General features: G+C 40.8%; 2 protein-coding genes across 2 annotated transcripts in view; one reads left to right on the forward strand and one right to left on the reverse strand.

Annotated features, from left to right (window-relative positions):
* Positions 1–27,732, reverse strand: part of VEPH1 (ventricular zone expressed PH domain containing 1) — a 468,187-nt gene that overhangs the window by 334,512 nt on the left and 105,943 nt on the right. The gene's annotated exons all lie outside the window — the stretch shown is intronic.
* PTX3 (pentraxin 3) lies at positions 4,147–18,700 on the forward strand. The gene is made up of 3 exons (XM_089675404.1): positions 4,147–4,450; positions 4,823–5,296; positions 16,293–18,700. The coding sequence occupies exons 1-3, from the start codon at positions 4,342–4,344 to the stop codon at positions 16,901–16,903; spliced, it is 1,194 nt and encodes a 397-aa protein (XP_089531530.1). The 5' UTR covers positions 4,147–4,341; the 3' UTR covers positions 16,904–18,700.

A 27,732-nucleotide genomic window follows, 5' to 3' on the forward strand; every position in this document is an offset into this window, starting at 1 on the left:
TCAACCTCATCCAGATCCATCCTTCCCATCAACAAGCCAAGATGGCTTCCCTGTGCAGCCACTTCTGGTCAGGATTGTCCTTGGTGTAATGTCAGGGCTCCCAGGTATGACCAGAGGTGTGTGACTGATGCAGGGAAACGCAGACTTCAGATATGTGATAAACAATACAATTTATTAACACTAACCATACAAACATAAACGCAGTGCAATACTAAACATAATACAGTGCAAACAAACCAAACCAAACCACCCACAGATAACAGTACATACAAGCAAGCGTCGTCAGGCAGGCCGGGTCAATATCAATAGGGCAGGTAGGTACAGGGGGAGCAAGCAGAGAATGGTCGGGGTCACAGGCCAGGTTCAGCAGGTAGCAAGCAGCGTAGTACAGAGGGTCAAGCAGAGGGATGGTCAGGGTCACAAGCCAGGGATCAGGACAGGTAGCAGAGAATCAGACAGGAACAGAGAGCAGGAACAGGATACAGGGCCCAAGAGAAACACAACACCAAGGCAGAGTCTGTGGGTCTGGCCATCCCTTAAATACCCCAGCATCATCAGTTCCAGGTGTTAGCTGGTTGAAAGGTTGAGTCTCTGATTGCTGGGAGCACCCGCTGGCCAGCCCTGGTACTGCAGATAAAAAGGCAGGTGAGTCCCACCATTGCTGGCCAGTCCATTCCTAACACCATCAAATCTTGGGTGAGGACATCCTTCCCTCAGCCAGGGCATTGAAAATGGGTTGTGGATGGGTGTTCCAGCATGACAATGACCCAAAACACATGACCAAGGCAACAAAGGAGTGGCTCAAGAATAGGCACATTAGGTCCTGGAGTGGCCTAGCCAGTCTCCAGACCTTAATCCGATTGAAAATCTGTGGAGGGAGCTGAAAGTTCGAGTTGCCAAATTTCAGCCACCAAACCTTAATGACTTGGAAAGGATCTGCCAAGAGGAGTGGGCCAAAATCCCTCCTGAGATGTGTACAAACCTGGTGGCCAACTACAGGAAACGTCTGATTGCCAACAAGGGATTTGCCACCAAGTACTAAGTCATGTTTTGTGAAGGGGATCAAATACTTAATTCCCTCATGAACATGCAAATCAGTGCATCATTTGTTAGACATGCATTTCTTTTGAATTTTTTGTTGCTATTCTGTCTCTCAGTGTTACACCTGCCATTCGATTTTTAGACTGATCATTTCTTTGTGAGTGGGCAAACATTCAAAATCAGCAGAGGATCAAATACTTATTTTCTTCACTGTATAACATAGATCAGGAACGTAGTCAAAATGTATTCAAAACAGAAACCAGAGTTTGGATGCCAGAGCGGGTTGTCAGCTGAGCCAGAGTCAGGAAACCAGAAGTTAGCATAGTCAGGAGCCAAAAATCAGGAACAAGAATCAGAAGAGAAGTCAGACAGACTGTGTTGTACACAGGAACACAGGCAGGAACACACTGGAGATCAAAGACCATGCAAAGGGCAAGGAGGAAATGAGCTAAGCTGCTAAAATAGCAAAAAGGGCTGGCTGTAGGTTGGAATAATGACGCAGTTAATGGCATCCAGGTGAGTCACTGTGGAGACAACAAGTAGCTGGTAGTTAACCATTAGCTGAGAAGCTTCTGAGCACTGAATGAAAAGAGCTGCTCGTTAAGTAGCAGGAGCCCAACTCTGACAGTTTGAGAACTAAGGCATAATTGTGCGTATTATATGCATTCAATTTTAACTTTGCCATGTTAAGCCCCTCCCACTGCCAGTGCAATAAAGCCACACCTACTGTTCACTATGACACGCTGCATCATTTTTCTTCAGAAGATTGAACTTAGGGTGCCTCAGATCTTTCACAATCCTAGGAATGCCCTTGGCCAGAAGAAGAGATTGTATTGAGGAAGGGATATATAGAGTCTGTTCTGCAATAAAAGCCTACCATCCAATAGCTGTTTATCACATTACAGCAATAGTTCCACTTTATCTCTCCTCTGCAGGAATACGTCTACCACAAAATAATGAACGTAATGCACTCAGTACCTGTTTGGTATGATTTAACAGAGAATGCACAGATAGTAGAGGACAGCAGAGAATTTCTATATTGAACACCTTATTGGGCAATACAAAATCTTTGTACTCAATGTGTCAAGAATTAGTGCTTTTGGAATCTGTGGTGTTAGCATGAAAAACAGAACTTTTGTTTTTCATTTTGGATAGAGAAGGGGAGGGTTATAGCGAATATGGTAAACAGGACTAATAGAGAGGGTATATCTCCCTACTAGGGGACACAGACAGCAAGAAAGTTTGCTTTTGGGTGTATTTATACACAATACACAGACAGCCTGCAGCCAGGCATATCAACAATGTCAGAGAATAGACAGTGCACTCAGTCACAGAGCACACAACACAATCAGAGAACAAACATACTTCACAATACCACATACTAGTTCTGTGGTAAGAATTGTTAGAACAAACAAAGTTGCAGTAATTTGGAATTCCTATTTCTGCATATGACGTATCACTGTAATGCATTAATATGTGCATGCAGAAGATGTTCATGTCGTATGTCTGCTAGGTGGTAAATGGGATTTAGCAAAATGGCTAGGTTGGTGCACAAGCTCAAGTCCATGTAAAAGGATTTGTTAGCACAGGTTATACAATACATTAATACCATACAGAGGGCTACATAATTACGGTGTTACGTCATATATAGGTTCTGTATGTAGGCTTATGCATGTGCAGCTTCTTAAATATTGGCCGTGACAAAGTCACATTGTGGTTGATGTACCCAAACAGCCATCTTTGATCTTTGCCTGAAAGATGAACTCCAAGTATGATCTTAATTGCCTGCTTATATTGATTTACTTTGACACAATGTAAATGTTGTATGCATATTTCATGAATGTTGGACCACTGGGCAAGCTGGAAATCATTGCTAATTGGCACTACTACAATGATAGCTGTGAACTTGTGGGTCCTGCTTGCTTATTACTGCAGCCATTCATAGAACACTTTATATTTTTTCAGTGAATACAAGACATTCTCTGATTGGACATGGGGGTAGAGGAGGTGTGATGACATGACAATGTCCATTTCATCCAATCAGAGAGCACCTTGTATTCATTAAAAAAATACAAGCAGTTCTATGAATGACAGTAGTGACCTCCTGTAGTGAGTGTTCCGGACCCGGAAGTCATGGCTTTCATTGTAGTAGTGCTGACTGCTATAGTGATTCAGGATTAACATCACCAAATTGCTATGAATGGGCTGCCAATGCACTGCATTGGATCAAAAATGGACATCTTGCTTTTTTAAGCTCCAAGGAGCAGGGCCCTCCTATCCCTCCTGCATTGAACTGTATTTTTCTGTATTGTCTCCGGTTATATTGTAAAGCGCTGAGCAAACTGTTGGCGTTATATAAATCCTGTATAATGATAATAATAATAATAAGCGTATGCAGTACACCACAGTGCATGGTGTGTACTAAACAGTACAGTGGGTGCCATTCATAATGAATGACACTGCAATGTATTTAGAACAAGTGCATTGCCATACTTTGCATTAAAGCACATTTTATTGTGTGTTGTGATAAAGCACAAGAGTGAATACAACACCTAGGAATACATGACCGCGTTCTTTTTTTTTCATCTGCCTGGAGTTCAACTTTAAATGAAACACGCTATTCCAAATTAGATGTTAAAGGAGCAGGCACATTTTGCTAGTCAAGCATATGAGCACTCATAATACATGTATTGTTTTACGTACATTTAATGTGTACATCGTATTAACCATTTTCGTGGTAATGGTGATAATACCACACAAACATAAAAGTTACCTATAAAAATGAAAATAAATAGTACCGAACATTTAGGCAACCACCAGTTTAGGAGATTATAGAGTTCCCTTAGTGACTAAAAAAAAACAAACAAACATCCCAAGACTTGCATCAAGCAGAAGCAAGAGAGGAAATCATAAAGCACATATGGAGTGAAGAAAGAGTCCTGATGTTTTTTATTTGATATTCCCCAAAGATTTATGTTACCCCCCATGCAAGTTTGACTGCATGGCTGAATCCACCCACCACATGACCCATTAAGGAAAACTTGTGTAACTGCCATACCTCCAGTGCTTCCACCCCTTAAAATGACTGCCATTACGTAACATCATATTCTACAGAATACTGCCACTGAGCAATACTGCAGCTCCCTTCTGATTCACCTGGCTTTCTCATAGCATTTATTAAGGGGCTACCTCCTCACTCTCCTCAGAGCCACACTCTGCTGTGCTTTAGAGAACATCACTAGCACAAAAGGCAGCAACTGCAGTATTCCAGAGCTGTTCACTGTTAACTTCAGCAAGATCATGATGCCACTACAGATACTCATCTGTGCCATTATTTGTCTGTCTTCTGCTCTGACTATTGCTGTAGATGTTCAAGAGCTGGATAATCAGATACTAGTGACCGGAGAAGGCAAGTACTAAAAACGTTTAGAAACTTTTTTCTTATGTTTTCAGTCATTGTTGAAATTTTTTGCATGAATACTTCTTTTGTGATATATATATATATATATATATATATATATATATATATAATTTTTTTTTTTTTTTCCCCCTTCAAATTATTGATTGTTTCACATCATGAGTGCTTTTGTGCGTGTGTGTTTTTGCAAATGTTTTGTATGAATGCTTCTTTTATATATGTATATGCAGTAAACATATATATTTTTTTTGTTTAAAGTATAGTGTTTCTCTTGAAAAACATAAAGAATTACCAGGGATCTTTAAAATGTTAGCTTAGCAATATAAATGGAAGAAATTACAACTTGTATCTTTTATATTGTAGTAACTCTACCAGATTGCAAACTTAAAGAATATACAAGATGGGATAAACTGATGACAATGCTGGAGAACGCTCAAATGAGACAGAATATGCTGCTTCAGTATTTTGAAGAAGTTAAGGTGGAACTACAGACTGTGAAAGAAGACCTTTGGCAGCTAAGAGAGAACACATCAGGATCGTGTAGCGACTGCCTGAGGAGCATTACGACGGATTTTTCAAGCCTGCTGGACTCGAAGTGTCAGCCTGAAAACACTTCGAATCAAAACGTGGAAACGTCAATTGCTCTAAATCAGGACATGGCAGACAGACTTCAAAGCATAGAAGAATTCTTGAAGAAAAGAGAAGAAACAGATCAGAATAAAGCGGAATGTGCAAACAAATTAGAAAGTGATCCTGCTTTCCCAGAAAAGTTAGATCTACTCCTTGAACAACTCCACAAAACACAAGACTGGGTCAACCAACGCCAGTTACCTGCAGGTAAATTAATTGTACTAGGTAGTAGTCAACAGGGTTGATTTACTAAACCTGAAGAATGCAAATTCTAGTGCAGCTCTGCATAGAAATCAGTCAGCGTCCAGGTTTTTTTTGTCAAAGCTTAATTGAACAAGCTGACATGCACAGCTGCACCAGATTTTGCACTCTCCACTTTTAGTAAATCAACCCCCTTGTTTGAAGCAATAACTTTATTCCTAACATGTATATGCATTTTTTTCTCTGTACAGAATATTGATCCTTATCTAGATCAGTGTGCAAGAGGCATCACATGTAACTTTCATGAGATAGCCTTTACCTAATATGACAAAAAGGAATACAAGGGACAGCATTCGTCATGAACTGTCTCAGTTCTAAAGACAATGCTGACTAATAGGAAATGATATACAATTGTCTCTAGATATGCTGCCTGTCTTGTACTGTGAATCATTTGTACCTTTTGATAATAAGCCAGACAGTTAGAATTAGATTGTGTAATGTGTTCTATCTGATGTAGCTTCATTACAAAAATGTGCGCCAAAGAAAGGGGAGGGGCAAGAGCTCAGCTTTGAGAATTGAGCCAGCAGCGTTGCTTCTACAGGCAGTTTAAAAGTGCTGAGTAATCCTTCTTCCAGATTAGTTCACTCTCATTCTGATGCTATTTGCTGTTAATCTGAATTGTAATAGAAAACCTCTGCTAGGAGTTGGATTTTCCATTTACCAAAAATGTGAAATGGCTGTGCAAAATATCTGCATTTAGAAAGAACATGTGGATATGTAATCTGACTCTCCCAGCACTGGAAACCCATTGTTAGGACAATGGTAATTAAGCAGGGTTAGAGGACTATAGAATGTACATAGTCTGCCATGTAGCTCACAGTCATAAGAACAACCATAAAAAGGACAAAAAAAACAGAGAGTGATGTTTGAATTTGAATATGGCAAAAGATTTACTATTTTATAACATTCAAAAAAACTAACTGAAATCTTGCCTGATAGGCTGCAACCTTACACCCAAGAGCAGCCATTGCATTGCTTTGTACATAAATGTGTCAGCAGCAGTAATGTTTCATTAGCAAAGGCAAACATGTCTCCATAAATGTTGATCAAAATCAACATAAGGCTAGCCATACATGTTTAGAAATCACTGAATCACTAAAGGAGAGATATCACTTGATTGTCCCATCCACGCTAAAGAGCATGGATGGAGGAATCTACCCTGCTGGCTGCTGTATTCCTTCAGCCACAGTGTCTGATTGGATACAGTCACTGTCCAGATGAATTTCCAACCTGACTCCTTCGATTTTTTTTTTTTGTCAGGGTTTGTGGTGTGGACAGGGCCACCCACAGTTTGAAATGTCATCCAATTCAACAGGAATCATCTGAAAGTAAAGTCGTATAACCAGATTACACTTTTTTTTATGTATGGTGCACATCGTAAACTGGCTTAATGCAAAGTACATCTAGTTTTTTTCAATGAGAATAAATAGTAGTATAAATAAACAGCTGATAAAACTTGAGTCTATGTGTATATAGTAAGGGCTGCCAGCATGTGTAGTTCCCTTGTTAATGTGTTCCGTGCTTCTGCTGCTGGAAGAGCACTGTATCCTCAGTGACATCACCTAATCATCAGCTTTGTGAATTAGAGCTGAGGTCCAGCTGGAGACAAATCAATTCCTCGTTACAGCTGGTCTCAATCATTGCCTCCTGACCAAGAAAGGATGTGTCATTCAACAAAGACGTGCTATACAATACTGGAATTACGAAGGCTAATTTGATTGGAAACTGAATGGCCAAGCCAGGAGTAGATATATGGAAGTTCTGATATTTGCCAGATAGTCTGCTGTAGCTAAGGCATCCGAAACATGCATTTGAAATGTTTATTTTGTTGGTATATTTTAATAGCTTTCAGTTACACTTGTGATTCTCATGCCGCTTAAACACTACATAGCCTGGAGGATGACACTCTCAGATCTTCTGCTCTGTGGTTTTGTGATGTTTTAAACACTTTCTAGTGCCTGAAACATGTTAGGATGATAACACGGTGCAATGTTATAGTGCATGACTGCCTCATAGTGCTGTTTGCAGATTTCTAATCTACAGCGGGCTAAGGGAAGTCATATAGGAGATTTCTTATGCTTGATCATTAAAAAAGAAAACTTGGGGTTTTCATATTAATACTGGACAGAAAAACGTGTTATATTTAAGTTTTGTTTTGAGTAGTATAGCCAGTGGTCTTACCTGATGAACATACAGTCTTTATTATTCTGGTTCAACTGTGATGCCAACAGAAACATTTTAAAGATAGTCCAAAAGCTATCTAATAATATATAATGAAACAGAAGATGTCAGGATGGAAATTACAGCCAAGACTCTATCAATGATGTAGGCTGGCACTAACTCCCGGAAGCAATGCTAGTTCTAAACAGAGTAAGCCTAAGCGGCATCTCATATGGTTAGATGTCTGCCCTTTGTGTCAGCAGTGCATTTGGCAGTCAGCCATTGGCAACCTCCAGCATTAGATGGGAGCCCTCAGCTGTGAAAGATACCAGCTTTCCCAACAGGTTCTCTTTAAATCATCTGAAACTGTAAATATTTGCCATGTCAGAACTATTTTATGTCATTGTCTGAATTAAAAAGAAGAAATTTAAAAATAAGAATGAATGCAATAGCAGACAGTACCCATCCCTCCAAACTAGAACTGTCATGTTGGCAAATTAGGTACATATCTGAAGCAGTAATGTTATGTGCACCTATTATGAATTTTGCCACTACATAACTAAGCAAGTATCCTAATAATAGTAGAAACAGGGCCAATGTGGAAAGGATTAAATCTGCATGCTTTACACTTAGGTGATGGTGTAAGCTTCTATGGAGGGTTTCAGAGAGTATACATTTTGAGTAATTGTTCACCCAAAGCAAATTTTCTGCTTGCTGGTCTATTCTGATAACATTTTATATAAAAAGGTTTGTAGGTTCCCCTTTAGCTGCTATATGTATACGTGATCAATGCCCCTGCAGTAGGACTGCCGAAATAAGATAAACTAGCCCCACAGGAAGTCTGTAGCCCCATAGGAAAGCTATAGCCCTATAGGAAGTCTACAGCCCCATAGGAAGTCTAGAGGGTTTATCAATTTCCAACCAGTCTGAACAGACAGATAGACTTCTTGAGTATGAATAGAGTGAAACAGAAAAGCACCATTTTTCTGTGGCATCACTAAGTAGAAAGCAGAGACAGCCATAGCAGATATGGTTGTCTCCATGTACATATCTAAGTTATAAAAAAAAAAAAAGGGGGAGGGGGTTTACAAACATTTAGTAAGATTGATTCTATTAAGCTGATCAAATTCTTAGGTATATCTAAAAAGCTTCAGATGGTCTGTAGATTGACTGCAAACTTATCACAGAGCTAAGCAATTCAATGCTCAGTATAATTTGGCCAGGTTTATGACAGGTTTACTTTACATCACATATTCACGTACTAGTATTGTTTACTTTGGACTCAATGTTGCTGTTTAAAATCTTTAGCTGCATGAAGAAAGGACTGTTTCTTGTATAAAAGCATGTTTAATAGGTTTACTTCTAGGAAGTCATGTGGCATTTGTCTCTAGCCAACATGCATAGTTCTACATTCTGGATAGTTCATGTAGTTTGGCGATTATTCTAGCTGTCATTCATCCTGGTAAACACATAGGTTTATGTCACTTTGATTAAACATTCTGCATCTTAGACTCTTTAAAGTCTGGAAAACATAAAGCATCCAAGTTAACCCAAATGTGTCAAGGAGACATTTTAGCCTCAAGAGCACTATGGATAAACAAAATATGTTGTTAATTGAGATATTTTCTAAACCTGTGGTCAGGATCTTGGATTATACATACACAAAGAAAATTGTAGGATACAAAGGATCACATTGTATTAGGAATATTGAAATCCCAAGGCAAGTTGGCATTAGTCCACCGTATGGCCATCTCCAAATTTGCTTTATACTTTTTGCTTGATTCTGCTGTAAATTGTCTAAGAGTGGATATGATTGATAACATACTTGTACTATGTTTGAAATGGGGCTTATTTCCATGATGTTGTGCAATGTTTTCGTATTAAAAGCAAAAAATAAATATTATGTTGCTAATGATGTAGATAGAACATCAACTGTTCGAAAGCAATTTTATTAGAAATACTTTATGCATTAAATGTGAAAACACATCTGGACTGCATTAGGTTTAGTGTATCCCTGCAGTACTCACTTTTTAATTGAAACTCAGTATACTGTACACTTAGGGTCCCAAGTATATGCTATTTCTTTCTTCCTAAAAACTTTTGTTTTGCATAGTATAGTTTGTTCCTGGTCTTTATTATACTAATATATATATATATATATATATATATATATATATATATATATACAGTATAAAGTCTAAAGTTCTCTTTGTTTAGCTTTGGAAAGAGAAGGAAAGGGTTAAAAACCCTATCACATTATGCCATCTTTGTCTGGTTGGGGGAGAAGAACACAAACAAGAGGTGAGAGGAAATTGCCCAAAAATGAGAGAAATTCCCTCTTGTGCAATTGTTTCCCCATTGGAAGACTTACAACTCTAACATTTTGGATTTTGTTGACAATGGTCACTAGGACAAATAGAGATTGTGAGTCCACCCAATGGGGACACAGGCAGCACTTTAACAGGTAACCTGGTTAGCATCAAAATAATTTAAATGAACAGTTAAACATAAACATTTAGTTCCAGCCACCATCAGATGTATGAAGCAACTCTTGTTCAGAGACTTTGTATGGGAATACAGGATAACCAAACAAAATAAGGAGCTTTTTCTCATATCGTTAACACCTTTCTACTTCTGGTTTCTAACCTAAAAGTTGCCTTATTGTGTTATAGTATTATATTCTACATTTCTTAAGGAGTCATTTACCACTTTTCAGGGCCTTTGTCTTCTCAAGAAGCACAGTAAGAAGGAATGACTATAAACAACCTACCAAAAAATAAATCTGGAAACAAATAACCCCTTAGATGACCTAGAAAATGTTCTGTGACAGTAACACATACATACTATCTCACCTGAGTCTTACATTTTAATTGAACCCCTATGTCTACCCTCTTAACCCCTTTTAACGTGGTTCTAAAGGCTCCAGGTCTCTTTCCTTCATGCAGTCTATTCTATCACATTCCGGTCCAGCAATGTCCAGAAGCCTAGGTTCTCTGGGGACTCTCACTTCTGATTGGCTGAGGCAGCCAATGTCTCCAATCACAGCCCGTGAGCCAATCAGGAGAGGGAGGGGGTGAGACCGAGCTGCAACTCTGTGTGTGAATGGACATGCAGAGCTGTGGCTCAGGAGCGTGCCTGCTCGGGTGCCCCCACTGCAAGCTGATTGCTGTGGGGGCACCTGACAGGAGGGAGGAGTCAGGAGAGCCAGTGGGGACCAGAGAAGAGGAGGATCAGGGCTGCTCTGTGCAAAACCAGTGCACAGAGCAGGTAAGTATAACATGTTTGTTTTGGATAAAGTAAATACATGTTAGATTGACCTGCCAGGCTTTTATTGCTGTCAACTGGAGATCATTGACACCAAGACAGAAAATGAATCCTAAATCTACAGTTTACACTGGAACAGAAATGGGGGGGGGTCTTCCAAGTGACAACTGTCACACCAATCTGGCAATCCAACACACCAAATCTGACTTTGAAATTGTATGACTTCACATGAATTCACACAATTTCAAAGTTGGATGTCAATGCAACTTCAGATGCAACTAGGGAGACATCTGTGTGACTTGATGAACAGATGTCTATGCAAGTAGCACCTGAACTTGCAAAAAGTAGTGCACGAACTACTTTCAAAATCAGTGCAACTCTGACGGAATAGGGGTCGTACTGATTTGACTGCTTCTATTGCGGACAATAGGGTGCAACTTGTCATGTGCACCGGTGTGACTGTGGAATAAGAGGGATTTTCTCTTCACTTTTGAGAGATTACTTATGCTTGTCTCCAAGGTACTGCATCATTACAGTGTAAAAAATAGACTGTTTTTGCCCTAGTAACTGGATTATGTTTAGCACAATTTTATATACTAGTAAATACTGATTTAACGTGTTACTAAACTTACAACAGTAAAATCAGTCTGTATATGCAGTAAAGCATGCTTGTTATACTCACTGTGGGACCTAAGGGGTTAATCCTCCACACTGTGTAAAATGTCTGTTGGATCCTGTCTTCTCTGATCCTCCCCTTCTTCTACTGTCCCCAATCCATCTGCAGATAGTACAGAGCTTTAGGAGTCGCTCTGCACATGCTTAGTTTAGTGTGTATGGCTAGAGAGTTTTTTCTTTCTTTTTTGGGAGGGTACATGTGATCAACACACAAGACTGCTATATACTGATGAAAAAAGATATTTAGCAGTTTATATTTACTACAATAATTGAATTTCCATGTTTCCTGTTCCAGATATAGTGAATGCAGGGTCCTGGGTTTAGTAACACTTTAAGGCTTGTCTAGACATAGGATCCCAGCCTCAACCCACCTTAACGCCTTGAGGCCCAAAGGTGGACAGCCCTGGCTGTGCCTATTGCAACTTTAATGCTATTAATCTGTCTCCAGGACTTTACCTTCACAGTACCATGAAGGCCCAAAAACTGTTATACAAAATTCCAACCTGAGCTCAGAAATTTGAGTTGTGGCCCACTTTGTACAACTTCCTGTTCTTCTCTATTGACCTATTCATGAGATCAGCTAGAGCTCAGTCTCAACCTAGAATCTGCATATTATGGCATAGATATAGAAAAAGGCAGCAAGACAGTGACTCCCTAATTGTGGTCATGTTTGAAGAAGAGTAAAGTCAAACTCCTGCAGAGAAAGTTTGGTAATGGGGTCCCTGAGAAGTATTAGAAGCTGGAGAATAATTACTAGTGCCACAAACAGTTTTGGGTTTAAGCAAATCTATCAGTAATTTTACAAGTCTGCATGAATACAGTTCAACCCTGTTACAATACATGGCAACTGCAAATCTCACCAAAGTCGTTACCAAGTATTCTTTGAACACCAGGCTATGACTAGGCTTGAGAGGAACATTATCAGAGAATGATTTAATTAGTCTGCTGCAGATTGGAGAAGCATTTCCTCAGTCTTCCCTTCTTAGTGATCATGTACAGGGACTATTGTGATACTGTATTTTATTTGTCACAGTCATAAGGCAAAAAGCTGACCTGTGTGATTCAACCTGTTCAATAAGTGCATCATTTCTGAGCTGACTGTAACATTTATAACAGATTCTGGGGCTTTCATGGCACTCTGAAGGTAAGCACAAGATGTGCAGTGGCACCTACAAGCTCTTGATGTAAAGGATAAATTCCTTTTTGTCTACAGGAGCCTGGAAAGCATTGCACCAGCAATCGGTAGATCGCTGATGCCATGTAGGTCTTCTACAGACCTGTCAGGATATCTGCTAGTTGTACAGAATGTACAGTCAAGCAGATATTCTGACAGGAAGGTTCAATGAACTACCATGGCACTCCATAGTGCCGTGGTAGTTCATTGAAAACTACAAGCCCACAGCCCCTAAGGCTGTCATGACTTGCAGTTCAATCATTCATGGAAATCCATGAATGAATGACGTGGCCGTGTGGGAGGGTCCCCGCATGGCCGCGCTGTTTTCAAATTTGACAGATAGCATGGGGAAACTTCTTCCAGTACTATCTGTCAGAGAGAGGGGGTGGGGGGCAGTGGGTGGAACATGTACATGTTCCAAAGGTGAACTTATCCTTTAAAGACTTGGAGATAGAATAACAGCAGTAAAGTTGGTACAAGCTCATTCAGGGCCACCCAAGAGGTAGATGCTGATGCTGGATGATGCTTCAACAAAGAGGCAACCAGCCTTCAGGAGAGAAAGAGAATAAAGTTATTGTTGGGAATAGCACTGGTAAAAGTAATAGATTCTTGTCTTATCATTTCCACATTAGTTAAAGCGGAACTTCACCCTAAAATGAAAGTTCCGCTTTTTGCCTTCTTTCCCCCTCCTCTTCTGTGTTTGGCACTCTTTTTTTTGGGGGGGGGGGGGCTGCGGGTACCTGGTTTTGACAGGTACTTACTCTCCCTTCTGATTGAATTGCTGCGGTGATCAACCAGAAGTTCTCCCCCTGCCGCATCCTTCTGGGAAACATCACAGGTCCCGGAAGGATTCGAAGCTATTCACAATGTGCAACACAGTGGGCAGCTGGCAGTGAAGCCTCAAGGAATTATAGTGACTTTCCACAGTAAACTTGCCGGCGCCGGGGATCCGAAGACACGAAGAAGCAGTTCTGGTAAGCACAACGCTGGACCCCTAGACAGGTGAGTTTCCGTTTATTAAAATTCAGCGGCTATGGTATTTGTAGCTGCTGACTTTAAATTGTAATTCAAAAGGCTGAAGAACTGCTTTAACATGCATGCACATAACAAATCTGGGGATCTTCTTTAAAAAAAAAATGCATTTACATATCATCAGTTTCATCAGAAACCTCACCTAAAAAAAGCGTGGAGCCAAGCAAATCAATCCTGTGTGCCCCAGTAGACAACTGCATCCTGAAATGCTGTTATATACTGTAAATACTGCTAACAGCCTTCATGACCTAAACTACATATGCACACATTTACAGTTAAAAACCCACACAATGTGCTACATGTATGTGTCAGACCAGCAAGCATAGAGGATGTATCTATATGTTACTCAGGCACTGCAGAGAGGCTTTCAAAGAAACCTTTGCAACTGGTTTTGATTTCACACAAAGTCTGGAGACGAGCCAGTGAGGCTCTTAAGGGAGTTTCTAATCACACTGTTATTGGTCTTTTTCAGAACTGTTTTTAATTTTACCAAGCCCTTGACAGTCAAGTCAATCGTCTGTTAATGCAATAGACTATATCAGACGGTGTTTCTGATATTTTTTTTTATAACAAAGTGACCAAAAGTGGGAGAAAAAGAAATATTCAGTAAGTTTTATCTAAACAATTAAATGGAACAAGTCATGTGTTTTCAGAAATTGAGTGAATGTGGAGTCTTTCATTTGTTCCAACTATGAGCATGGATAATTTAAAGCCACACTGGCTCTAGGCACAGGAAATGAGTCAGCCGCATTCCCTGGAGTTGGCCCCCTGCAGGCTTCATTAATGGAGTGCTGTTTTATTAATTATGACAAAGTAATGCTCCCCTGCACTTTAGCTTTCATTCCGTAAGCTTTTAATTTCTTTTGGAGTGTGGTTATCTTTGTTTGAACACTAGTAAGTGTTTAAGATTAGAGCCTTAAGAAACATGAAACTTCAGTGAAACCTTTATACAGTGAAGTATCATTCCAATGGCATATGGCTCTACTATGCAGTTACATTTTAACCTTTCAGCACACTAGAGTTCCACAAGTGTTAAATAATCCTTTTTCATCAAAGCCCTAAAATTCCTACAGAAATTGTGTTTAAAGGTTAACTCTATGTAACTTGCACATCTCAACATGCCAGTGTGCATGTGTCACAATGAAATACGACAATCATCAGTTTTCAGTGACCCTTGGTTGCAACAAAGTTAAAGCATTTATATTCAGTTTGTATTTAGCTTTTCACTATAATGGCTAATAACAATAGTAATGAATGCTTGCCATAAAGATCATTATTCCCTGTGGTGACCAGGGGCGGACTGACCATTTGGAAACTCGGGCACTGCCCGAGGGCCCGGGGTCAGTAGGGGGCCCCATGAGATGCCCCTGGTACCTTTTTCATAGGCTTTTTTGAGTTTGGGCAAGGACGCAGGGGCCCCATGATCCCCTATTGCCCGGGGGCCCCATGAGTTGTCAGTCCACCCCTGGTGGTGACATACATACTGTCAAGGTGTGATGCATGTTGCTAGGGCTATATTGATTATACGGCGCTTGTAGGTGCATGCCTTTGGCATCCTATTAACAGCACACAGCAGCAAAGCATATAATTAACAGTGATAAGGAAACAATTTGCAACTTAGATGAATACAAAGCCCCTCTTCTCCTGAATATATGAAAATACATTTGTCCATTCAGAGCAGAAATATACAGTACATGTCTTGAATCATACTTGCCTGGAACTGACTTCTATTCTAAAGATCAGATAGTTGTAAATGCTAATATTCAAGCTAATCAAACATTTTCAAATCATTAAGTATAACTAACTAAAGGGAATTTTTTTTAATTTTGCATACAGTGCGGGACGGTTATAACCCTGTCAGGTTTTTTTCCCTTCACTTCCTGTCTCATAGCCAACACAATAAGTAAGAGGAAATCCCTTCAAGTGAGGGAATCCCTGGTTGTTACCAGGGTCACCAAAACTAGTGTCTCCATTAGAAAATTTCCACCTTTATTCCTGTTCTGGTGACAATTCAACAATTGGGATTTTTTCTAACTTTCACTGATGAAAATAAGTGGAACAAATAGAGAGGGTGAATCTCCCCACTGGGGCACAGACACAAATAAAAATTTGAGGATGAATTACTCAACAGCATGCAGCTACAGAGATCAATGAGGACCTGTTTTAAACCTATTTTACCGTAGTCTGGGCACAGACAGTATACTGTTTACCTTTAATTTCATGTGTTTATGTAATATTTCCTTTGTAAGGATACAATTATAAATATAAATATGTAAATTATATAAATATAATTTAATATAGGAGCTGACACTTGTCACTTGTACGAACAAAAACAGAAGTTTTGGCTACAAATAGGTTGTCTCTTTGTCCACTTTTGTAGCCACTTCGTAAATCCAAGTATGTCATAATAATAAATCCTCACATAGAAAACAGATGTATTCAACTACAATTTTCTTTGACTTGATACAAGAATAAGAGAGGAAAACAGCAATGATCTGGCAGGCATGTACTTGTACTTGGCAGTTTGTGCAGACGGTGGAACAGTGGCCAATTCCCAAGTAATAGTTATACTTGATTTTGAGAACACAATATATCTACTAACATCACAACATGTGTCTTTTTTCTTATTTCTTTCAGGCTGTGACGGAGCCATTGTATTTCCAATGAGATCACCCAAAATATATGCAAGTGTGCACCCTGCAGAGATGTCCCTCAATGCCTTTACAGTTTGTGTGTGGACTAAAGTAACAGAAGCTTTAGAAAAAACCATTGTCATCTCCTATGGCACCAAACGTACCCCCTATGAAATCCAGCTGTATTTGAACCATGGATCCCCTGTGCTGGTTGTGGGCGGGAATAAGAACAAGATATCTGCAAACAATACGATCGAATTAGGAGAGTGGCATCACTTGTGTGGTACATGGAACTCTGAAGATGGCAAAACAACACTATGGGTCAATGGGGAAAACAAAATTGTTACTTATGAACTGGCCCAGGGTTATGTCATCCCTGATAAAGGTTTATTCCAGCTTGGTCAAGAGAAAAATGGCTGCTGTGTTGGAGGAGGTTTTGATACATCATTATCATTCTCTGGGAAGATAACAGGCTTTAATCTGTGGGATTCTGTCCTCGATGATGAAGACATTGTAAACACTGCAGGAGAATTTGGCTGTAACAGTCGAGGGAATGTTATTGGATGGGGAACAACAGAAATTCAACCACATGGGGGAGCTGAGTATATTCATTAGCACTGATAGCTTAAAAACAAAAGCTAAAATATAAATTAAAGGTGAATTCCAAGGAAATCGTTTATGTAAAGGGAAGAAAAGAGGAAGAAATGGTACTCTACCCTATTTTTGTGATGAAAGTCTCATGATCTGGCAATGTAAAGTTCCTGTCTCTAACACCTTGGGGTTGATTCAATAAAATTGCAGTAAAGAAAATGAGAAGACAACTGTAGGTGTTGCCAATAGCAATTGATAAGTTGTTACAAGAATGTATATTGGTTGCTATAGACAACAACTCCACATTTGTTCTCATCTGCTCTTCTTCAGTTTTAAGAAATCAGTCCCCCTGACTTCTCCTACACACTGCTTTGAGTGTCAGACCAACACTTTCTTCAAAAAAGTCCTAAAGTACCCACATACGGTCCAATTAAGGGCAGAGAGAGATGATTTCTGACTTCTAGGCTTCCCCTCTCTTCAATCAATTTTTCTGTCTTCCACAAGGTATGAGGCCCACATCAGTTGGATTTGGCCATCTCCCAAGATACAGAACTTTCAGGCTGTCCAGTATGAATATAAGCAGCCAATATAAGACATTTAGGTAACACATAGATTACACTGCAAATGTTAGGCCATAGAAGAATTACCTAGGACTGGACATTTGGTACACTGGATTAGCTGACCACCATGGGTTAAAACAAAAATTAATATAAATAGAGAGGCTGCAAAGATATGAGAGCACTTTCTATAAGCACCTATCACAGGTAATTCATTCCATGTAGTAAGACATATTACTTTGCATTGGTTACAAATCTGTCATCATTCATATGGGGCAAAGATGATTCACACCTGCTTAGTAGCAAGACGAAGAATCCAATAAATACTTCACTCCTTACTTCCCCACCACATAACACTTTAAGCTGGAGTTCTCCTTAATTTTTCTTTCTTAAATATGGAAACCAAAAGGCTTGTGTCAATTAAAAAAGTGTTAAAAAAATGTTTTCCCCTGGTCCAAGCACTAATCTAGCCAAATCCAATTGTTCTATCTAAATATCAATGCAAAACTAAAAGTCTCTTTATATTTAAGTATGTTTACACCTGTATAGGATATGATGGCTATTTAATTTATGGAAAATCTTCAACAACTCACCATAGACAAGTATATCTATCCTTCCTTTTCTCTACTGTGCCAGTACAGTGATAATCAGTCCTGGGGCAGCAGCAAGCTAAGTAATCTGTCTGATCCGATTTGCCATGAATACTTTCTTTAAATGTGAATTGCAAATATGCAACAATGACTCCAATAGACTTTATTAAACTAACTATAGCCACTTGTTTTAACTAATCATTATATCTGTAATTATTTCAAACTGTACTATATTGTAAATTGAACTTGTAAGAACTCCATGAAATAAATTCTACTGTATTTTTGTAAAATTGTACCATAGGATTTTAAGAATGCTAAAGTTTGTTCACATTGTTACAATTCTGAATTCTGTGGAATAAACATTTAAAAACAACTGTCACAGTTCAGTTTACATTTATTTTTCTGCAAGAAAATTACATATATTTTGCAACTGTAATGATTTTGATTGCAAAGTATTATATTACCAAAACATTACTGAAATATTCTTACTGTGGGATATTAAACACTGTATTTCAGGAAAACTGATATTTTAAGACACAAAATGTTAACTATTTTTAGTGTTTTCACTTTGTAACAGCTCTTTTGATCTCTAGATGATGTTGTATTCTGTTTAATTATTCTAAGCATATTGTTGTTTCAAAGCTTTTTCTATAAAATAAATTAAAATGATGTTCTTTGTCTGTATGTTAATTGTGCAGCATGTCTCTGGGTGCGCATTAGTACTATTTCAATATATCTTTGCATTCTCTCTGATTCATAAGGAAAAAATTGTATCAAGATTATGGCCTACTCCAATGACAACTCAATATTTAAAATCTAATTAAATCTCCTAGATATATACCTATGATAATATGCAGATCAGGTTGCAGTTTATTTTTACTGAACTCATTCCAGTACCACATGTTGATTATCTTTTATTATTTTGTTCTATAATTTAAAAAGCCAGGTCATCCAATATCTATTGAATGGGCAAAGTACACATTTACATTGATTCCCCTTATCCTCTTAAGTATATGCTGTGCTTTCTTTGCTCCTCTAATATTTTTTTCAGTCCCAGGCATGGTACTCCCCGATATGTGATAGCACTGTCTCAATTAGCGCTGACATACAGACATCCAAATCCAACAACACATTGTTACCACAGGACTTTCTTTCTCTCCTGGTGGAGGAACAGAGAAGCAGGGGAGCCAAAGAAAGGTAAGTATATTAAAGTATTACTGAACCCACAACAGTAAAATCAGTCTGTATATGCAGTAAAGCATGCTTGTTATACTCACTGTGGAACCTAAGGGGTTAATCCTTTCCATTGTGTAAAAAAGGCTGTTTAATCCTGACTTCTCTGCCCCTTCTCTTGTTCAAATATCCAGGCTGATAAGACAGACTGAACCCATAGCCCTTCTGTACATGCTCAGTTTAGTGTGTATTGCTAGAGCGGGTTTTTTTTTTTCATGTGTGCATGTGATCAGCACAGGGCCAATCAGGGGTTTTGCATCCTAGAGCAGAAAGAAAATTCCTCTTACATGCTTTAACCAGTTCTCAGCTAAAATCATAAGACTGCTCTAACTGCTGATGAGATGAGCAGTTTATACTTACTAAAATAATTGCACTTCCATGTTGTGTGTACTGTGGGAGACCAGATATAGTGAATGCAAGGTCCTGGGTTTAGTGACACTTTAAGGTAAGCATGTTGCTTTGCCTTGATAAGTTTTTTTTTGCAACTGGAGATGCTTGTTACCACAAAGGAACATTTCCCAGCTTGCCGGTGAAATGAAACAAGTAAAGTGTGTTTTGATCCTTCTATGTGGATGTGTGATGGATTTATGTAATGTGCTGTAAGCAGGTACTGGAACTGAAATGATTGGTAAAAGAACAGGAAGATAAGGTATCCCCCATTTCATTATTTTCAGAAACATATCTGCCCATCCATCCTAAATAACCCAAAAAGAAAGGTATGATCCTAAACATACTTAAAGGCGGTGTATACCTTCCGGGACATATGTGAACAGTGTCGGATAAACAATATCAGTGTTTCAAGCCCTTTAAATCTTTGCCAAGCTTGGATAAAATATTTGCAATAGTAGCCTGGGCCCAAAACTGCAATCCGCACATGAGTGTTGTAGCACTACCCCCTCAGAAGTAGCTAGAGATTTGGGTCTCCCTATAGTCCTGCACAACCAGGCAACATGCAAATTTAATTCAGACTTGCATCCAGGAGACAGTAACCAGTCCTTGAAGTGGTTTTTATTTTATTTTATTAGCGGAATTAGAACTTGGATAGAGTAAGGGATGTATGGAATGCCCAAGGGTAATGCAACAGAGAACAGTCTTCCTGAACTATATACAAGTCTCTTTGGGCAGCAAAAGAAAAGGTCCTTCTTGGAGAGCTAGCCAGCATCTCCTGTATTACCACCTCAGACCCTAGATACTCCTTATCTAGCTGTTCTGGGTGAATCCCTGAGCAGGAGATCCAGTGCCTGTCACTTTAAGAGAAGACAGTTCCGGGTAGTAGCTAATCCAGTTTCACACCAGAGTGCTCCTTCCCCTTACTGGCCCAGTGGGTATAGGTCTACTCACTCAGTCCTTCTCCTATACTGCTGCTGGGTCGATGGTTGCTCTCTCCTTCCCTATTGCATAGGTGGTCCTCGCTCTGGGGGCCAGTGAAGTCCTGAGCTTTCCTCCTTCCTAGCTCTCCTACCTGTAGGTGAGCCCCTTCCCATCTGGGCTCCCTCCCAGGCTCCTGCTCTCCATTCTCACTTCTCCATCTTCCACCTCAACTCTCCTGCTGCTGAGCAGGCTCAAGCACTCTTAATGGCTGTCCTAGCCTCATGCCAAGCCTCCTGTTGGGGATTGGCCAGGATCCCTTGAAAGTGCGGACCAGACACTCTTCACTGTCTCCCACTCTTTCTAAAATTTTCTCCAAAACTCTAGAGCAGGGGAAAGTCCCGGAGAGCTGGTCTGCAGAGCCTCTGAGCCCCTGACTGAAATTTGAGCCCCTGACTATTACACCTGGGCTGCTACTCAGCCCTTCTAATAGAGAATTAGAACTCTAGCTCCCCCTAGCTACCTAAGAGGGTGCTACAGTGTTATATTTTGTAAACCGTAGGCACCACAGCTTCAAGAGGAAATTCATTTGTAGGACAATGTACATGTGAAAAACAATCTGCTATAACCAGAACACATAACACAAATATATTACTTTTTGATGCATGAAACTATGCATTCCTAACAATTGTAAAGGCCATAAGACAGAACATTCAATGTGACTTGGAGAAGCATTGCTTATTTTTAATCAAACCTTGTGCTTATATAGCAGAATATTAGAAAAAGCAGAAAATACAGAGTTGTGATACTATAGTGTAGCGCTATACCTGCAGGAGCCGCTTGTTGCCCAGGATCTCCCTTAGATTTCCTCCCACAGCCAAGCACACCAGATTTCCTTAGTTTGGTGCACACAACTTCTACTCATTACTCAAATGATCAGTTTAGGGGTTGTAGTTATTTGTTATTTTATTTGTTTTTGGAAATGGGATAGGGAAGGGATATAGTAGGATACTCCAAATCAAACTATGCACAATTGAGGACAGCTTTCTCAAAATGGAACTGTGTAGCAGACGGTACAAGAATGGAGCAAGTCCCTCTGGAGATATGCAGACTTAGTGGACAATTGCTATTGTGGACACCAGGCAATGTTCTATCTAGCTTACACCCAGCAGCTGACTATATAGATCCCGAGGGGGTTAAACAGCACAATTCCCAGCATCCAACAGTCTGTACCCACAAGGTCCATGCTGCAGGACATTTTCCTCTGAAGTACCAGGCAGGATCTGTAGACATCCCCCTCAGTCAACTATCAGAAGCACCCTGGGTTTCAGCATTCTGGCCCTCAGGTTGCCTACCCGAGGCCTTCTGGCAGCATGTGCCAGAGAGGCAGCCACCTTCCCTGGCTGGAATTCCCTTCTCACAGGAAGAGGAACCCAGATGACATGTGCTCACTGAATATAAATACTACCCAGAATTCTCAGGGGCACCACTCCCTGTAATTGGCTGGAACATGCTGCTGATCTGCATGGGTCACTCCTGTTCACCCAGAACCTTCCAAGGTCTCCTGGATACAGAGGAGCCAATCACAGCAGCAGCAACAGCAGCAGCAATGTGAGCCACACTGGATCTTCTCATTAAGCAACTGTAGCTTTCTGTTTTTTATCTATCAGTCTCCTGTTCAGCAGAAGACCACACTATACTAAACTAGACTATATACATCCTAGCAACCTACCTAGGAGGGTGCTACAAAAGGTTAACAGTTTTTGGGTTTTAAAAAAGCAAACATGTCATACTCACCTGCTGTGTGCAATGGTTTTGCACAGAGCAACCTCAATCCTTCTCTTCTTGGGTCCCTCAACATTGCTCCTGGCTCCTTCCCCCTGCTTGCTCTGGGAGCACTAGTGCATATTCGCTCCTGAGCTGCCCGTGTGCCTATAAAACACACAGAGTGTCAGGAATGGATTCAGCACTGGTGGTGGGACTCTCCTGCCGTGTGGGCTGCAGTACCAGAGCTGACCAGCGGGTGCTCTCAGCACTGGTGGTGGGACTCTCCTGCCGTGTGGGCTGCAGTACCAGAGCTGACCAGCGGGTGCTCTTAGCAGCCAGAAGCTCACAATCAGCCAAACCTGGGGCTGATTACAGAAAGGTGTATACAGTCATGGCCGAAATTGTTGGCACCCTTGATATTTCTCCAGGAAATCATGTATTTCTCACGAAACGTATTGCATTAACACATGTTTTGCTATACACATGTTTATTCCCTTTGTGTGTATTGGGACAAAACAAAAAAAGGGAGGAAAGAAAGCAAATTCGACATAATGTCACACAAACCTCCAAAAATGGGCTGGACAAAAGTATTGGCACCCTTTCACAACTGCGGATAAATAAGAATGTTACAAGCATGTGATGCTCCTGTAAACTCACCTGGGGCAAGTAACAGGTGTGGGCAATATAGAAATCACACCTGAAAGCAGATAAAAAGGAGAGACGTTCACTTAACCTTTGCATTGTGTGTCTGTCTGTGCCACACTAAGCATGGACAACAGAAAGAGGAGACGAGAACTGTCTGAGGACCTGAGAACCAAAATTGTGGCAAAATATCAACAATCTCAAGGTTACAAGTCCATCTCCAGAGAACTAGATTTGCCTTTGTCCACAGTGCGCAACATTATCAAGAAGTTTGCAACCCATGGCACTGTAGCTAATCTCCCTGGTCGTGGACGGATGAGGAAAATTGATGAAAGATTGCAACGCAGAATAGTCCGGATGGTGGATAAGCAGCCCCAAACATGTTCCAAAGACATTCAAGCTGTCCTGCAGGCTCAGGGAGCATCAGTGTCAGTGCGAACTATCCGTCGACATTTAAATGAAATGAAACGCTATGGCAGGAGACCCAGGAGGACCCCACTGCTGACACAGAGACATAAAAAAGCAAGACTACAGTTTGCCAAAATGTACTTGAGTAAGCCAAAAGCCTTCTGGGAAAACGTCTTGTGGACAGATGAGACCAAGATAGAGCTTTTCGGTAAAGCACATCATTCTACTGTTTACCGAAAACGGAATGAGGCCTACAAAGAACAAAACACAGTACCTACGGTAAAATATGGTGGAGGTTCAATGATGTTTTGGGGTTGTTTTGCTGCCTCTGGCACTGGGTGCCTTGACTGTGTGCAAGGCATCATGAAATCTGAGGATTACCAAAGGATTTTGGGTCGCACTGTAGGGCCCAGTGTCAGAAAGCTGGGTTTGCGTCCAAGATCCTGGGTCTTCCAGCAGGACAATGACCCCAAACATACGTCAAAAAGCACTCAGAAATGGATGGCAAAGAAGCGCTGGAGAGTTCTGAAGTGGCCAGCAATGAGCCCAGATCTAAATCCCATTGAACACCTGTGGAGAGATCTTAAAATTGCTGTTGGGAAAAGGTGTCCTTCCAATAAGAGAGACCTGGAGCTGTTTGCAAAGGAAGAGTGGTCCAAAATTCCGGGTGAGAGGTGTCAGAAGCTTATTGATGGTTATAGGAAGCGACTGATTTCAGTTATGTTTTCCAAAGGGTGTGCAACCAAATATTAAGTTAAGGGTGCCAATACTTTTGTCCAGCCCATTTTTGGGGTTTTGTGTGACATTATGTCATATTTGCTTTTCTGCCTCTGTTTTATATTTGTTCCAATACATACAAAGGGAATAAACATGTGTATAGCAAAACATGTGTTAATGCAATACCTTTTTTGTGTGAAATACTTGATTTTCAGGAAAAATATCAAGGGGGCCAACAATTTCGGCCATGACTGTATAAGGCATGACCAGGCCTGTGCTCTGGGCCTTGGTGTATGTTTTCCCATGAGCCCCTGTATCCTGTTCCTAGTTCCTGTGAGAAGATACCTTGTTGCCGACCCTGCCTGATCCTGATTCCTGTTGACCGTCTCCTGTTCTGACTACTGGCTCATCCCTGACCATCCTTCTGCCTGATCCTCTGTACTGCGCTGTCCGTGAGTTACTGAACCCGGCTTGTGACCTTGACCATTCTCTGCCTGCTCCTTTGATACCTTGCTGCCCGCACGTTGCTGACTTGGCCCGTCTGACCACGCTCACTACTCTGCCATCCATCCATCCTGCACGGATCCAGCCGTACCTGCACATACCTCTGGCGGATCCCTCTGTCACTAGCAGGTGTACTCTGGGGCCGCGACCTGGTTCCTGTCTGCTCCAAGTCCATCCCCACCATCAGGGGCCCTGGTGAATAGCAGACTGGGACTTAGACTCCGCACCCTGGGGAATCCTGCCCTGAGGACCGCTAGAGGTACCACCAGGCAGTCGTTACAGAACCCTACGGCCGGCCTGACCATTCCACCTCTCCAGCCCTGACTACGCCTGTGTTCCTGCACCTCCTAAGATTAGTGGAAGGTTAGTTTGCTCACTGTGCGTTTATATATATATCTGGGTGGCTAATAATAACCTGTATTATACTATACCTGAAACCTGCGTTTCCCTGTGTCAGTCCACACCTTTCTGGTCACTCCTTGATTCCTGACACAGAGTGTGGCTTGGTCCCACCCCCCACTCCCTCCTCACTGGCCTTGATTGACAGCAGCAGGAGCCAATAGCTCCCACTGCTGTCTCTAAACCAGTGAGGAGGGAGAGACCTGGGAGAGCTGCTGTTCTTGGGCACATTGCTGGACTGGGATACGTACTGGTGGGGGAAGCTGCACACTGAAAGTTTTTTAGAATGCATAAAGGTAAAAAACGTTCATCCTTTAGAAACACTTTAACTGTTGTTGTGCACCAAGATATGAAATGAGTATAATATACAGTGCTACTGTAAGCCGTGTACCGGGGTGGGCTCCCCAGGATACAGTAAAGTCACGAACGAGGAAAGCAACCCCAACACCAGCTTTTGCCACAACAGAATTTTACTTAGATGTGGCAAATAAACACAACCACAAATGCTGAGAACATACAATAAATTTACATACACCCAGCCCAAAGGCTGAGACCCTTGTACTGCACAGCACGGCGCCTTCTGATGGATGAAGGTAGAAAGTGTAGTAATTTATCTATTTATCACCTCTGCATAAGTATGTGATTTAACTAAAACTACGAAGCTGGCGTTGGGTATAAATAAATTTTGGAATTGGAGACAAATGGAATGTAAGTCCAGCTAAAGCCAACATTTATGTTTGTGTTTATCACCAGCACATCACCGGCACCTCTTAACCCTCCACATTAGTTACAAAGATACAGTGATGTTTTGCAGCTCTCTACATCAGCTTCTTTATCAGGCAACAGTGACAATTTTGTTAAAGACCAGATCCCTAAATAGTACAATCAGCCAATCAACTACAAATTTAACCCAATAGACAAAGCAAGTACCCATAATTAATGTTCATTGGCAAAATCATGCAAGGTTACAGAAAATATATTGTTGGTAGACTCCAAAGAAATGAGCACCGCTCTAAACCTCACCACTCTCCCCAACCAAGGGAGAGACAGGTGAAGGGCCTGTATCTGGTCCTTAGGCCACTTTAAATTTTCCACAAAGGCCACACACTGAAGACATCACTCCACATTAAAAAAGTTTTCAGTCAAAATTGACATATTGAAAGTCTCTGCCTGAAGCCACACCTTTGTGACACATTTGACCCTACTTGGGTGTAACACTATGCCCTTAGCAGTCACTGAGTTATTTTTGGGTTCCCTGTCGCTCTTGAGCCCACTCTGAAAGCCCAACCCCTGCTGACACCACCATACACTTCTGGCCAGAATAAATTCAATATCACCAGAAATAGACTCACACACCAGTTAGAGTGAACTGATTTTTGTCTAGATTAGAGTTGAATGTGAGCACAGTAAAGTAGTACAAAGTAACAGACGTGCATATAATAACAGTTATCACTCTTAGCAACTTTAAGCAAAAGTAAGCACATACAGCAAAAAATCTCAATCAGTTCTGGACATCCTGCAAGTCAGACATTAACCAAGGGCTTCAATTCTGAGATGTTTCTCTCCCCAGTAAGCAAAGGAAACAAAATACTGAGGTAAAGCTAGCTCACTTTGGGCCCTCAGAAGCTGATGACAAGGTTCAAATCTGAGATAAGGAAATTAGGAAGGCTAACATCCCTTTAACTGTATGCTCGCTGGGGCCCAGTTGGTGCACAACAAGAATTCAAATCTCCTTGGAATACAATAGGTGGAAATTATTTAAAAGGATTAATGCAAGAACAGGCACTTGTGAACAATGTCAGTAACTAGATAGAGAATGACTGATTCAAAAAAATGCCAGGGATAACTTAATTGGCTGGAGAATGGGATTCTCTCACCTGATCTGTGGCATCACTAGAGTCTCTGGTTGTCTTTCAGTAAATGGAGGCCCCCAGTGGTCCTGCAGTTCCTCGTGCAGAGTTCATTTGTGACAGCAGCCCTACGGGTCTCCGGCCAACTGGGTAGTGCTCCAGACTCTTCGGAGATGTAAGTGGTCAACTATTCTTCCGTTCGCTCCAGTCCCCCCCCCCCCACTCTCTGTGGCCTGGTTCAGTCCTCCTGATACCTTCCTTCCACCTCTCTCTCCCTGGTCACTTCCTGCTTCCTGGGTTCCTGGGCTTCTACATTTATATGCCTCCGTCCACACACCAGCTCCTCTGGGAAATGTAGTCTCCTAGTTCGCTGCCATCCAGCAAAATCCTGTGGTTCAGATTACAAAATCCATAAAGCTTTTCACTAGAGTGTGTGCCACTGAGTTGCAGGACACTGCCACCTTGTGTCTCTTTTAACATCCTGCAACCTAAACAATATCAGAGTGTTATATGGGCCTAATCGCAGAGCTTAGGATCAATCAAGGAACTTTCAGCATATCAATTCTGATTGAAAAAACAAAACTGTGTAAAAGATATGAATAAGAAAAGAAAAAGACTGAAAGCATAATACAATAAGAGGATTACAAAAAAAAGATAACAAAAAAAGGCAAGAAAAAAAGTATTTGTTAGAAGATGGCAGATATAAGCAACCATCAATTTCAAGAATAAAAAAGGTATGAAAGAACTATTGTATGAGATTGTGAATCCAAAAATCATCTATAATTGATCTTGGGGCATGTCCTATCACTTGACTTCTCAGCTCATGGACTTGACGACGATTCCTTGCTCAATGAATAGACAATGGTTTCTTGACATCA

The sequence above is a fragment of the Staurois parvus genome, unplaced genomic scaffold, assembly GCF_062004578.1.
Source record: "Staurois parvus isolate SC_StPar_1 unplaced genomic scaffold, SC_StPar_1.0 ptg000155l, whole genome shotgun sequence".
In the NCBI taxonomy this organism is placed as follows: Eukaryota; Metazoa; Chordata; class Amphibia; order Anura; family Ranidae; genus Staurois; species Staurois parvus.

Excerpts from the sequence above, each read along its gene's own strand:
- PTX3 (XM_089675404.1), top strand. The coding sequence starts at position 4,342 with ATGATGCCACTACAGATACTCATCTGTGCCATTATTTGTCTGTCTTCT. Across the intron at positions 4,451-4,822 it reads GATACTAGTGACCGGAGAAG|TAACTCTACCAGATTGCAAA; the intron begins GCAAGTACTAAA and ends TTTATATTGTAG. Across the intron at positions 5,297-16,292 it reads CCAACGCCAGTTACCTGCAG|GCTGTGACGGAGCCATTGTA; the intron begins GTAAATTAATTG and ends TATTTCTTTCAG.